The sequence below is a fragment of the Agelaius tricolor genome, unplaced genomic scaffold (genome assembly GCF_023055355.1).
Source record: "Agelaius tricolor isolate 1412-34295 unplaced genomic scaffold, bAgeTri1.0.p SCAF_1, whole genome shotgun sequence".
In the NCBI taxonomy this organism is placed as follows: Eukaryota; Metazoa; Chordata; class Aves; order Passeriformes; family Icteridae; genus Agelaius; species Agelaius tricolor.
In genome coordinates this window covers 71,087,078-71,101,768 of record NW_027269261.1, presented here as the reverse complement: position 1 = coordinate 71,101,768, position 14,691 = coordinate 71,087,078, and the positions used below count along the sequence as shown (strand labels likewise).

The 14,691-nt window shown below is 42.3% G+C and overlaps 1 protein-coding gene across 2 annotated transcripts in view; it reads left to right on the top strand.

Annotated features, from left to right (window-relative positions):
- The window catches only part of SOBP (sine oculis binding protein homolog), a 112,675-nt gene continuing 97,984 nt past the window's right edge, over window positions 1-14,691 (top strand). For both annotated transcript variants that reach the window (XM_071439338.1, XM_071439330.1), the window contains exons 1-3: window positions 1-533; window positions 9,750-9,888; window positions 11,752-11,937. In XM_071439338.1, coding sequence (XP_071295439.1) covers window positions 438-533; window positions 9,750-9,888; window positions 11,752-11,937 — 421 coding nt within the window. In that variant the 5' untranslated portion in view covers window positions 1-437. The remainder of the gene's footprint in view (window positions 534-9,749; window positions 9,889-11,751; window positions 11,938-14,691) is intronic.

The following is a 14,691-nucleotide window of genomic DNA, read 5'->3' as shown; positions in this document are numbered from 1 at the left end:
CTCCCCCCTCCCCGGCTCCCATGGCGGGCAGCGGCGGCCGATTCGGTGCCGGCAAGCCCCGCCCGCCGGCGGTCCGGGGCCGGCCTCCCCCTTCCCTCCGCCGCCCCCTCCGCGGCAGCCCGCCAGCAGCGCCACAGCAGGCGCGGGGCCGGCTCGCTCCGCGCTGCCTCCCGCCCGCCCGCCCCGCCGCTCCCATGCGGGCCGGCGGCGAGGCAGAAGATGGCTGACTCGCCGGGGCACCCGCGCCCCTGCCCGCCCGCGCCCCCCGCCCGCCCGCCGCCGCCGCCGCCGCCGCCGCGCTCCCCCCGGGCCCTCCGCGGCGCCGCCTGCCACCACTGAGAGCCGCCGCCGCCGCCCCCCCGCGCCCCTCCCGGCCCCCCCAGAGCACCAGCAGCCATTTCATCTCCACCACCACCACCACCAAGTAGGCGCAAAAAATGGCAGAAATGGAGAAAGAAGGGAGACCTCCCGAAAATAAAAGGAGCAGGAAGCCGGCTCACCCGGTGAAGCGGGAGATCAACGAGGAGATGAAGGTAGGTGCCTGTGATGGGGACGGGAGCGGGGTCCCCCCCCGCACCCCCCGCCTCCGAGCATGGAGATGAAATAAGAAAGGATCTCTTGTCATTTTTTTTTTTTTGTAGGATGCACTGAATGTGTCTCAACTCCGCCTCCTGGGCTGCAAACAGAGACGAATTCACAGGCTGCAAATCCTGTTCATTGACCAGCTTTATTTATTTTTTAAAAATAACTCTCTCGTTGGGCTTTTAAGCTCCTCGGGTGCCAATGATGAGCCTTTTTTTTTTTTTCTCCTCTTTCTTTCTATAGCCACCCCCTCAGGTAGCCGCGAAGCCCTTAAAGTTAGGAAAGAAAGAGATCTCTTTTAAACACTGTATTTCTGTCCTATTTTCAATCGCCAGCTGCAACTGTGTAATTAAATTGTCAAAGTGAAACGTTGCGGTCTGAGCCGTGCATCAGTCTGGCACTTGAGACCCCTTTTCTCCCCGTGCCCCTTTCGCCTCTTCCTCCGCTGCAGCGCTTGGCTCCGCGGCTCGCGGCAGCGCAGAGGTGTCGCTGGAAGGTGGCTTGTCCGAGGGCTTGTCCGAGGGCTGCTTTTGATGGAAGTGTGTATTCACCGCGCGGAGGGCTGTCCTGCTTGATAGGACCCGGTGCCACTCCAGCTGTGCTCCGGCGGCCGCTCCAGATGTTGGGATGGCTGCGATGGCACAAAACCGCTATTTTGGAACTTCATTTATCATTAGGTCGCTGTTCCAGGCTGGACCGGTCCTATTTTTTGCGCCGGTTTTCCATGTCTGTTCCCTGCCTGTTTGATGTCTCTAATTCCCCAAAGTTGGTTACAATGTATTGCTAGACTTCAGCTGAACTTGTTGTTAAATGCGCAGATAAAGTCACTGAAACAGCATAGTCTGGCTACGAGATAAAGCTGCTGAGATTTAATTTGAATATGTAATTTATTAAAAGGCTGATTATAAGTGGAAGACTGCCCGGAAAATGTCACTCGTTCACATAGTATGTATACTATATAGGCGAGTGTATAAATATGCATGATGCCTAGTGAAAATATCTTTGCTTTCCAGAACATTGATCTCCCCATATAAAATTAAACGGGTATGCGCCGTCCCCTCCCCTCTCCCCTCTTTTGCACACCACTAATTTCGGTTAGGTGCCCTTTCCTGCCCGAGGCAGGCGTTCTCGTTCTTGCTGCCTGTGTGTTGAGCGTGTACATGGTGCTGTGTGCACTTCAAGTGTGAATGTGTGAATGTGGACAAGAGTAGTATTAGGGGCACAAACAAAATAATGTGTTGGTGCATCTCTTTGGAAACAAACTGTAGTAGCTTCAAGTCCAGAGGAGCGGGATCTTTCTTTGTGAGATATGTGACACATCCTATTTTCGGAGAGGGCTCTGTGCAGCCACCGGAGAGTCACTGCTCATTGTAATCCCACATAGTTTTGAGGACTGCAGAGGTCTGTAGTACAGGGCATTGGCCCCTCAGAGCATCGCCTAATGCGATCTATATGGATTGCAGCTTTTAAGTTTCATAGGTTCTAGAATTACAAATTAGCTAATTTTAATCAAAACATGTGAAATGTTATCCTGGCTGGATATAAAGGCTGACTGTGCTGGATCCTCTGGGTTTGTTTTGTTTACTTTGGCTGCAGGCACACTCAGCGGTTTGGGAGATAGTTGTTCTTCTACAGTATAACAGATGTTTGTCTGAAAGGGTGAGGAAGAAACAAAAACAACATTGTGTGAAGGAGAAAAATTACACAATTTTAAACTAATGCTTTGGTATTAAGCACTGGCATTAACCTTCGTGTAGAGAGTTTCTCTTTTTTAATCATGGCTAACTGCTTAAGGTTAAGGAACCTCAATATTTCAGCTGACTTAAAAACTAAAGGTGTGTAGAAAGGACATTTTGAACCCATGTAGTTTCTTGTTGAGAATGAGACAGCTGATGGCAGAACCTTCCATAGCCCACCTTTCAGCATAAACTATGCTATATGTGCTATGCATTTTTAGTAGGGCTGTTAGCTGCTATCATCTAAGAAGGGAAAAACAGGGGGGAGGAAAAAGAAGTAGTTTGAATTTTTGACTGGTTGAGAAAATTAAAATCCTGTGGTGATCGTTTACCCTTTTTCTTTACAGATGAACTGATGTCTAGTTGTTCTTAATAAACCCGAAAAATACAATAATATAACAAATTGGTTACAGTGTGCAAAATGTTTGCAGTGAAATGACAGAAGGAGCACAATGTGCCCTTGTGTAGGTTTGTATCTGTAATGTTCAAACAGGCTGGCTGTTTCCCTTCATCTGAACTGCTTTCATCTGGACCAGTGTAAAATAAGCTCTGGTAAGTAATCACAGCAGAGCAGAAAGAAAGGAATGTATACAGCAATAGACAGCCTAAGCTGTAAAAACTGTAACCTGAGTATCAGCAGCAGATCAGATATCAAGGCTTTAAGGTAGGGGAAATGAAAGAGATGAAGGGGAGGAAAAGACGAGAGAGGGAATGGAAAAGTCAGCTTGGAAAGTAAAGGAGAAAGTAGGAGGGCCCCCTCAGGGAAATTTGGCTCAGGGGTTAGGGAATTTTATCATGGTGTACAGTGACCTACTCAGGTTTCAGCCCACGTTGGATCAGATTGCCTCCCTTTGCTAGCAGAAAGAAAAAGGACTGGTGTATATGTGATTACTTTTTTCCCCCCTTTGGATAATAAAAAGGCCATTGGTACAAGTGTCTATTTTAAGTACAGTAAATTCAAGGCACTATGAATGAGCAATAATATTACCTCATCACAGAGACTTCCTTTGAGATTTGCTGTTTGATACAGTCAGATATTTACTCGAGAAAGATCACAACACCTAACTGCTTGCTTTAGTGTTTTCCAGCAGTAATGTCACATCTTGGTTTTAACATGACTGGATGGATATTCAGGTTGCTCACTCTTTCCTTATGCCAGATATTGAGTTACGTTTTTGTTATCACTAACCTAATGTACACGATGGTTATAACAAATTTTAATTTGATACCATGTTGTGTGCAAAAAGTACATGACTCTGCACAGTTTTCTGATATTACGTTTCAGTGAAAAATATATTCACAAGGAACTGTTTTGTTACACTGTGACCTTTACAGGCACTCTTATATTTTCTAGTTGTTTTTTCTTTTGTCCTTTTTCCTCCTTCAGATGAGACTTTCCAGTGTTTCTTCCAGAGGTAGCATTCACCTCATGCTCTGGAGGAAAAGCAGATGGTTATTCTGAAATTCAGTTTGGTGTCATTTTCACCACAACTTGCTGGTGAATAACAGAACACCTCATAGATCCAAACCTATTGTCATCAGGGAACCCACTACTGTTTTAAGACCAAAATATCTGTAAAAGTTAAATTGATGAAAGCACTTGTCTAGGCACAGTGGTGGATCCCCCATCCATCTCTCCTCCCTTATTTCCATTTGTATTTCCATTTGCCATCCTGCTGCCAGGAAGCAGTGCTGCTCAGGAGGAATAGCTAGGTGCTCTGCAATGCTGTGAGGTGAGGTTACATCCAGTACTGAATTGCCCTGGAAGTTCTCCTGCACAGATGAGGCACTGTATCCATGTGTCTCTAACAGTTGAAAGATAAGCAATTAATTCACATTGTAGTTTCACAGGGCTGCTCCATGTGCCCAAGGAGTTTGCTGTCCATAAATATTCTCAATAACTAATTTGTATCTAAAATTAGGCTTTGTTCCTGGTGCCTAGAGCTTAGGGCAGCCCCATCTGTTATCATTTAATAGTAAACTGATCAGAATATCTTTCAGTTTAGTGTTTAAATAGTCCCTGTTTGGCATTTGAAAGTACTACTGTCAGAAGGAAGAAAGCGGTGAAGCAGGCGTAGCAGCCCTGCGCCTGGAGCGAGCCAGTTTGCTCAGAGCGCTCGGAAGATTCCAAGGAAACTCCTCCCTTCTCTCCTGAAAAGCAAAAAATATCTTTGGGAAAGTGGAAAAGCAGACAGACTTTATCAATTGCATTATTTCAGGAGACCAAGGTTTTTCTGTGGAGTATGCATGGAAGTTTTGTGGGATGGCTGCAGAGGGCATGCCTGTCTGCACAGGGAGCCTCACCTGGCAGGGCACTGCAGAAATAGTGCTTCCCCAAACAAAGTGGGTTATACAGAACCAAACGTACATGGGAGGACAAAGGAAAGTAAAGCATAATGGAATTGTTCTTTCTGGTAGTGTAAAGGTCTAATTACAGAATTCAGTATGGTGACAACATAAACAAGCAAAGAATGTGAGGGCTGGGAAAAAAGATCCAAGTTTGTATAGTGCCCCTAGAAACATTTTTATTTCCTTGATGCAGTGAAAGTGAAAAGTGGATTTGTGGGACTCCACACTGAGTGGGTTATGCAGGCAAGGAAATGGAGTGGAGCCACTATGCTTCCTCCCAGATCTGAAATAAACATTCAGCAGTAAAACCTAGAAGAAAATGAGTCTGACAGACTCATGCTCCCCTGTGTTTCCTGCCTCCATGTTTGCCAGGCCTCATTCAGTGAAGCCAGGCCTTGCCCTCTGTGAATAATGTTCATAGAGGAGGAAAGTCAAGAGCTCTAAGATGGAAAGACATGTGTGGCATAGCTTGAGAATGTATTAATTAGCAAAGATTTGGGGAAATGATGCATTGTAATGTAAAAAATCAAACTGTAGGTGTATTGTTACGATGAAATGAATCCTGAAGTGGGAATAAATGTGATTATATTTTTACTGCCTAGCATATAAGTCAGACTCAGAAAGGAGGGAAACCGCAGTCTAGCGAGTCAACACACTCTTCTTCATCTTTCAGGGGAATAGGTGCAAATTCAAGTAGAAATACCAATGAGCATAACAGTCAGTTATCCTGGCTCTTCCAGGAGGGAAGATATTTCTGTGTAGTGCAAGAGTAGAGAAATCATACAGTTAAAACACGCAAATTACACATTGCCCCACAGTGGTGATAAATGCTTTGGGACTTAGCAGTGGGCAAAGGCTGGATTGCCATCTATTGGGAAGGAAGGGCTTTGGCTGTGCTGTGTGACTGGGGACACCGGATCGTTTTCGGGCCGGTTTCTTTGGCAGGCACGAGCTGGTTGTGCCGCAGCTGTAGTGAATGCTCGGGCAGTCAGCAGCTGTAATGGTGCTCTGTCAGCTAGGGAAGAGCAGGAGGTTTGGCTCCTGTGGGATGTTAACCAATTGCCTGGGTGCACTGGCAGCTGCAGAGGGGACTGGTGTTTCTGCTGTGGTCTCAAAAACTTGTGTGCTTGGTGCCTGGTGTGGCAGAATGGGCAGAGAAGGACGTGGTACAGGATTTCTGTGGTTTTCTTCTCAGCTTGATGCTGACCCACACTGTGGGTGGCACCAGGGCTCGGTCTCTGTTTTCACACAGGGGACTGAGCATTGCCTCCACACCTGGCTGAAGTTAGGCTCCATGCTGTACATTTGCAATGAAATCTGTGAGTCCCTGCAGGGGGGCTCCTTTCGGGCTCAGTGGCTGTAAGGGTCCCAGCTTATCAGTGTGATTGCTGATCTGAGATGTTACTGACTATGAGTAAGGTTTTCTCTCTACACTAGTCTTTCACATCATCCCAGCCCTTTGGCACAGCTGTGGGAGTGGAGTGGAAGCCTCATCCTGCAGACACTACACATCCTTTTGGGGAATGAGTCTGAAAGTAAGCATGGGCTACCTTAATGCCTCTGCTGTCCTGCTCCTGCCAAAGCTTTGAATTGCAGCTCCTTGCACATCTTCCATTGGTCATCCACACCTGCCTTCACATTTCCTCCCTGGTCTTTGGCAGGTCTATGATCTTGCAATTCCTCTGGCTCCTGTCTAGTCTGCTTGATCACTGCTGCTTCTGCTTTCCTGCTCCAATATTGAGTCCACATTCCTGCTTTTCTCACGCCTCAGTGTTAGAATCATCACCCTTCCTTTCACTAAGCCTTTGACACTTGTATGTCTTTCAGTGATGTTCTGCTCTGCATGTACAGGTTGTGTATTAATATGCTTTCTTCCTTTCCTTAGCTTCACCAAGAACTTGTCTCTCTTATTTTGTTTCTTTTTCTTCTTTCCCCCCTTCCCTGCATTCACACAGAGAAAAATCATCTAATCATTTGTGTATTGACTATTGCCACCACACCGGTCTTTACAAATCCTATCTTGTTACCATGTCTTGAATCCATGTGTTTTGTGTCTATCATTGAAATGGAAGAAGGGGAAGTACATGAAAACAATGAATTAATAGTGGTCAGCTTCAGGGCAGTGGCTTCAGCATGATCTCAGCATAACTGTCAGGGTGTTAGACATCTCTGCAAATAGGTGTTGTAGTCAGGAGTCTGAGGGAAGGTGATGTTGTTCTTTGGATACCCATCTATGCAATAGAGTCAGTGTGGAAAAAAATACTTCTCAGGTTTGACACTCAGCTTGCTGAGGATGGGGTCATGCTTTCCATTTGCTGTGAATAGAGTGTGGTGTAATGGAGCTCTGGCTGTTAGTCACTGAGAGAATGGTATTAAGGGTGACTTGCATCATTGTAGTAGGTAAGATAAATTATGAAGGAGAATGGCTTAATTGTTTTCTTCTTTTATTTTTTTTTAAGTCCAAGCCACTCTTTTTGGGAGATCAGTATAAAAAGGTGCTTACTTTTGTTATTGCTGGCATGTAACCTCATTGTACTCTCATTGAAGTTAATAGAAAAGACCCCACTGATTTACTATTTTATAAAAGAGTCAGATCTCTATGATGAGTGGTTTTGAAATCCAATGTATTTTTTGTCAGTATGAGTGTTCATTTTGGTGCATCACTTATCATGGATAGTTTAAATGAGATGTGAAAGGTACTTAAATTTCGTGCCATTACAAACCCAACCGTCATTTTGACTACATTTCAAAGGGACAGATGCAAGTATGAATTTTCAGGAAAAAACAAACATATGTACAACCTTGCTTATGTATTCCTTGACAAGTAATTAGAAATTATTCATTGTCTGAGTTGATCAGCAGTGCAAGTAAAATACAAAGCATCCACAGGAGGCAAATTTAGAGCTACTCAATTAATTTGGTTGCATGGGGTTTAAATTGGTAAGACTTTATCTATTGGTCTCTACCTTGCTAGATTAGTCTCTAGGGCTGTGTCTCCATAGTTGAAATTTAGCAAAGCAAGGGAAGCTGGCAGACCTTGCCTTTCGGCCTCCGTGGGCCCTTTCAAGTCATTTTGGGTGAGCTGCAGTGGTGAGATTTGACCCCCCAGGTGCAGGTCATTTTGTTATTGGTTTCCCATGGGTTACAAACAGGGTTAGTGCATTTGGCTTCTTCAACGCTGAGAGAAAAGTTTTCTAAAAAGCTAAAAGAAAAAAAAACCAAAACAAACTAAGAAACCAATGAAAAACAACTTATAGAAAAATTTTAAATTTTGCTAGTATTTAAAACACAACACTGCATCATTCAAATGATTTAGGTAGTTTTTAGCCACATTTGCACTGCATTGTACTCATTGAAAGCTGTAGTAGTGGCATAACTCACATATCATACTTATAATGCTGAGTCTAGAAGCAGAGGTGGGATAATGGAATATTTTCCAGAAATCTTGGGCTGCACAGGACAGCCACAGAATTGTGACTTCTATCAGATGGTAAGGTGAAAATGCATAGGGGAAAAAACAAAAGGAAATGAATGCTTTAGGAGTCTGCTCTGGGGTTTTCTTTTCCTGAAATGTGTTTGTAACATAATTGCACAGATGATACTCTTGGAAGAGTACAAATTGCTTGTGTTTATTGCTTATAGCTGCTTTACAGTGCTCCTTGTGTGACAGGAACACCTATGTAATCTGGTGTGATGAATGAGCCAGGAGCAGTGCAGCGCTCCGAGGTTCTGGGACACAGCGCCTGCTGCAGCTTTGAATTCAAAAGCAATTATCATCTGATTAATTTTATGTATTTGTTTAAATGACTGGAGAATGGCTGTGTTCTATCATTAGACTTTCTCCCACTCAAAAATTAAGCTAGAGCGGTTACTAGACAAAATCTGGCAACCTGCAAATTTGACATTCACCATTTGTTTTGAATTGGTGTTGTATTCTTCTTATTCCTTTGCCAGAGTCCTGGGAGGCAGTGCTTATCAGAGGCATTAATTTAGATGTCAAGATCTTGGAGGAATATGAAGTTTGGAATTTGTTGTAGAAGAGTGTTAATAAAAAAAAATGGCAAAAAATTGCAAAAACCAAATAGAAAGGCTCTGTGTGTGGCCTTTTTGTTTCAACTTATAGTTGTCATACTACTTTAAACTGATCTTTGCCATTGCAGTAATTCGTTAGCTGGTTTCCTTTGGCAGTTTCCTAAATCCATAAGCTGTGGAGCTCTGTGGCACTATTTGGTTTCAGAAAGCTTTGTTGCCTGGCTGCAGATTTCTTAACTTACTCCACTAAATCTCCTGGCCCAGTAATGAGCATTTTCTACAGAAATATTTTTGCCTCATGACCTAGAGGACATATTTTTAATAGAAATTGAGGGTTATGACAGTTGTGTTCCATACTTTACATTTCCATGCAAACATAAAATGTAACCACTCAGCCGCTTGGAAATTGGTTTGAAAATAAATACGGCAAAATTGAGAAAGGTTTTCTTAAACAAATATAAGAAATATTTGTATGAAAAATGATGGTAGAATGCTTTCACAGTAAAGAATCTTTAAGTGCTTTGACTATGCAAGGGCTTAAAACTGAGAAAAAACGTCTGCTGCGATTTTATTTGATTTGGTTCATGGGCACCTCAAGGAACTGTAATTGTGTCAGTGACCTGCTCCAGCTGAAAAGACTGTAACGCAGTAAGATTGATTAACTGCTGGCTAGAAAAAAACTTGGTTTTCTGTTATTCTCTTGCTACAGTCTTAAATATTTTATGGCAACACAGACAAGTTTGTGTGAGGAATGTATGTTAAAATATTTCTGACATTGAATGTCAGAGCAAAAGTCATAAATTACTCTCCTTTTCATTTTCTTTAAATTATAGACATATGAGTCTCTGTCATAATTACATGTGCCAGTCGGAGATTTAAATGCGTTTCACTTTATGCACTTGAGTTATGAAATGAACATTAGTCTTTGAGGAGGTGGGCCAAACCTGACACTTCCTCATGTAGCACAGATATGGTTCGATTTATGCAGTCCTCCCTTCCTTCCAAATGGTTATTGATTACATAAATAAGTAGGTAATTTTTCTCTTTCAGAACTTTGCTGAAAACACTATGAATGAGCTCCTTGGCTGGTATGGTTATGATAAGGTAGAACTGAAAGATGGAGAAGATATTGAATTCAGGAACTACTCAGCAGATGGGGAAAGCCGCCAGCACATTTCTGTTCTCAAAGGTAACAAGACTTCATGTTTCTGTGTTCATGTAAAGAGGGATTAATAGCTCAACCTGTCTGATTGGTGTTGATTGTAAAGCATGTTCTGCTGCTTGTGTCTTGGTTGCTTTACATAAAAATACCTGAGAGTACCTTGTGGCACAGGGAAGCTGATAGGCTATGAGAAAAGTAATTTAACAAATCTGCTGTTGGTGTATTGATATGTTGTTATATATTGATATATATCTTCACAAATAATGCCTTTCATGTGTCAGTTGAAAGCCATGTGTCTGTGGTATCAACAACTACTCACAACTGGAGAAAGGAAGGAGTACTTTCTTGGCAGGGTGGCCTTAAGAAACTTTTGGCTTCCCATGCTTTTGGCTTCCCATGCTAATGCTGGTTGGCCTACAACTTCTTAAAATATTGAAAGATTTTAAACTGGAATATTCACACATGTAGGAACAAGTGTGAATGTTCACAAAAAGCTTCTCATCCATGTTTGTACTGTACTGTCTTCTGCACTGTGGTAGAAACTTTCCGTGGATGAAATTTGTTTGAGACATTGCTTAATCTTTGTGATTCAAAATGTAAAGGCTGAAAGCCCGTTGGTTTGTTTGGTCATTCAGTTCTTGCCTTCTGACTCCTCAGTCTCTGGGGATGGATAGGGGTTTGTCATCAGGGTAAGGAGAAGAGTAGAAAATTGCTGCATCTTGACTTGTCCAACAGGAGTTCCTCAAAGGTGAGGTAAAGAGAGGAGATTCCAGCAACTTTTATCCACTTGAGTGCTGCTTTTCACTGTGTTCATGGACAGCAGTGTTTGGGTTTTCTTTCTGATAGCCAGCAGCAGCACTGTATTCAGTGAGTGTTGCAATGAGTACTGACACCAGACAGATCAGTGCTGAGGGACAGATGGCTTGAAAAAAGGGGAAGAAATTAGAGGTAAGGTGAAACAACCTAATTGTGTTAAAATTGAATGTTTGCAGCTTGTTAGTACTATAACAACATTGGTGATCAATATTTATTTTTCATTGAAAACTTAATGTCATTAAGCTACCTTTGAAGAAACTGGTGCCTGTGTAGTAATACAATTAATTTGTTTCTGTTTTAATAAATACATCTTTTACTGAATGATTACTGGCTCCAGTCTATGCTTGATCAAAATTGTGAAATATTTTTTTAACAGGCACATGATACAAATCATGTTTTATGTACCATATATGTCAAATGCCTGCAACAGATAGAAATTTTTGGTGTATGCAGTTTTTGGGAGGGGAAAAAGCATATTTCTTGTTCTGAGAGATGGGAGAAGAGGGAGTCCCATGGCTGGGAGCTATTTTAGAAATTCTTAGAAATAAGAATCCAGAGGTGATTTGGGATTAAAGAATTAGAATAATAACTGTCATCATTTTATGCATGCTTTGCTGAAATTTCAATATTTTGTTCCTTTCTTTAAATTGCTTTTATAATAACTACTCATATTATTTATCGAGAATAGGAATTCTTTTATTCTTCAGTTCATGCTCCTTGTACTGGTGAAATCACAGCACACCAAGTGTGATCACCATGCAAACAGTAGAAATGAAGTACAAGAATAGGATGCCATTGACTAAATCAGGCATACTAAGGTTATACATGACAAAATAATCCCACCTTTTACCTTCTGCAAAAAGAAAGTGTGAGTTTGATTTTGAAAAAAGAATGGAGCACTTCTGAAGATTACTGGAAAGTATCAATTTCTTTAAAAGGGAAAATACCTTGGATTTTTTGTGCACTATTCTTATATTAGGGTAAGTAATTTAATGAAGAGGTTGGTGAAAATATGTAGAGCCATTTAAGAAATTTATGTGTCATACTGTACAATGTGTTCTTTGTGTTTTACAGAAAATTCTTTGCCAAAACCAAAATTACCTGAGGACAGTGTTATTTCACCGTACAATATAAACCCAAGCTACCCAGGGCTTGCCACAGGAAATGGACTATCAGACTCACCAGCAGGGTCGAAGGATCATGGGAATGTACCTATAATTGTCCCATTAATTCCACCACCTTTCATAAAGCCACCAGCAGGTAAGTCCTAATGAACATGTAAAAATGGTTACTGTTATTGACAATGTCCTGAGATCACTGGATCCCGGTGTCTTAGCAAGAGGGCTGATTTCAAAATTATTAAAATCCAGTCACAGGGTACTTTAAAAATGAATGGGAGAGTGGCTTTAATCACTTTAGTATTCTTGAAAAACTCCTGCAAATGCAATGACAACAAACTTGCATTGCTTGTGACACTCCTCATGCTGGATTATGCTCTCAGCACTTCAAGAGCATTTGCTTTTAGGAAAAAAAAAAGCTTTTGTTCTGGTGAATAAAGCCTTTAACTAAATTAATGGAAGATTATTAAATTAAAAATAGGCTGCATGAAGGAAACAGTGAAAGAGACAAAGCCATCAAATCAGTATCATGTCTTTATATCAGGTTAACAAGCTCATACTGGGAATACTGTCTCTTGATTCCCATTGAAATCCCTGACCGCTGTCTCTCAAGGGTTTAATATGATTTTGACTCTACCCAGGAGACTGCATTGAGACGTTTTACATTTTCATTAGATTTTTATCAGGAGTGGTTTTCTAACATGCCATTCCTCAGAGTTTGCATGAAAAATGATTTATTCCCCTCTGCATGCTGCTTACTGTAATCTGTGGAAGGAGCTCTTACTGCTTCACCAGGGTGATTAATTGTTGTGTTATTGTTTATTGCTCCACACGGTGTGAAAATTGGTAAATCCAGATAGGAGCAGGCTGAGTCCTGCTTCCACGGATGTCCCTGGGTGTTGTTGTGGTTGTTCTTGAGTGACCAAGGCACTGAGGAATACAGGGTGACATGCAACTCCTACCCAAGAACATCAGCTCTCCACACACAGGGCCAAAGAGGTACCAGCAGGTGCCAGGATGCTTCTGCAGAGGCAAAACTGCTTGTAGGATCAGGTCCCAAGTTGCCTCTGCCCTTTGTGACATTGTCTAAAGGTAGCTGTAAAATACTGATTGATCCCAGAAAGTGTTTGCCTGTTGTTGGTCATGTAATAGACTACAGTTGCCCCTCCTAAATTACTGTTATGCCATTGAGTTTTATCTCTAAAGAAGTATATAATATTCTATGAATAATTTCCAAATGTTACTCAATACGTGCTCATTGCCAAAGACTTTCAATCTATTTTATATGATATTTGCTAATTACCAAAGCTATTTGGGCCCATTCCTGCAGCCTTTACACAGCTAAAGATCTCAGGCCATATGGGCTGGATCCTCAGCTGTTGTTGATTTGGCCCTAAAGCTTTAATCAAGGGCTTGTGCCATCCCAAGCTATTTTCCCCTCCAATCTGAGTCACGAATGAATCCAGAATGCTGAATTTGTGGTATATGAACACAAGGCTATAGCATGCATTGTGAAAATTGCCAGAGTTGCTGGATTTTTATGACACCAAATAAGCAGGAGGAGATTGAACTATGAAGTAGAAAAACAAATTACTGCAACAGTAGTTAAGTGGACACAAGGGAATCTTGGCCAAGTCAACTACCTTCTGTTCTTTGCCTGTCCACCTACAGCATACGATCCTGTGTTCAAATGTACTTCTAAGGGTAATGTGTAGAGAGAGCTTTTCATAAGTCTTTCCCACCTTTAGGTTTTTAATTAATTCATTAACAAGGAATAATGTTGTTGTTTTACCTGCACAGGAGATATGAATGCATAATCTCTGCCTCCTCTGACTTTATCCATGATTGGTAATGAGCACTAGATTACCATGACTTCTGAGCAGATGAATGTGTTTATCTCATCTTTGTTTTAGAGACCAAAGCTTGGGAGGATTGGAGGGGGAGGAGAATCACCACCTTTGTGGGATTTGCAGCAAGGATGGGTAGTAATGGTTTTGTTTTATCTTAGGGTGTAGGTGCCCTAGCCACGATCACCCTCAAGAGCCTGGCAAGAAACAACTGGTAGGAAAGGGAGTACAAAGGCTCCAGGAGAGCCAGTGTGCAAGGCAGTGGTCTTGGCACTGCACTCTGACACCGTTTTGTGGGCACTACATCAAAGCAAAAAACTTCAGAGTGATACAAGGCCAGACAAGAGTAACTCTGGGGATGTTTTCTTGGAGTCCCTCACAAGCATAGAGGGGATGACTTTGGCAACAGCACAAAGGTGCTTCTTTGACTTGAGCAGGCAAATGATTAGACTCGCATCATTAATTAATAAGGTGAAGGTTGACATTTTCAACATGGGGGACAGTCAGGCTATGACTGACCTGCCACAAAAGCATTTATCCACGTTTGAGTGGATAAATGAAGTAAGGGGGCAGGAGAGAGAGGCAGAAAGAGGCCAAGAGCAAGTTCCAAGGTTAAAATGCTGGGCAGAAAAAGGGATCTTTGCAGCATGTTTTGTGTGGACACACAGAGGGCAAAGCTACATTACAGGCCAGAGAGAACACCAGGTAGTGATGCACTGTAGTGACTGGGAGGCTAAGAATTAGGATGTGTCCAGAGTTTGTGAATGGTGAGAAAAGCTTTTAGATATTGTACAAAGGAAAAATCTACAAGACTTCACTATAGCTTAAAAGGGAGTGCCTACAGGTGAAAATGATACCTAAATCATGAACCCGAAGGACGGGAAAAATGGTGCAGTCCATCCTTATTGAGCGAATAATATGGAGTGAGCACTCAGGGAGAAATTATTAAGACTTTAATTCTTGCTGTATTGATCTTGAACAGAAGGGTCGGTATGAATAAAGAGGTGTCAGAGAGACAGGCTGAGGTGTTCATTTGGACAGGAGTGTAA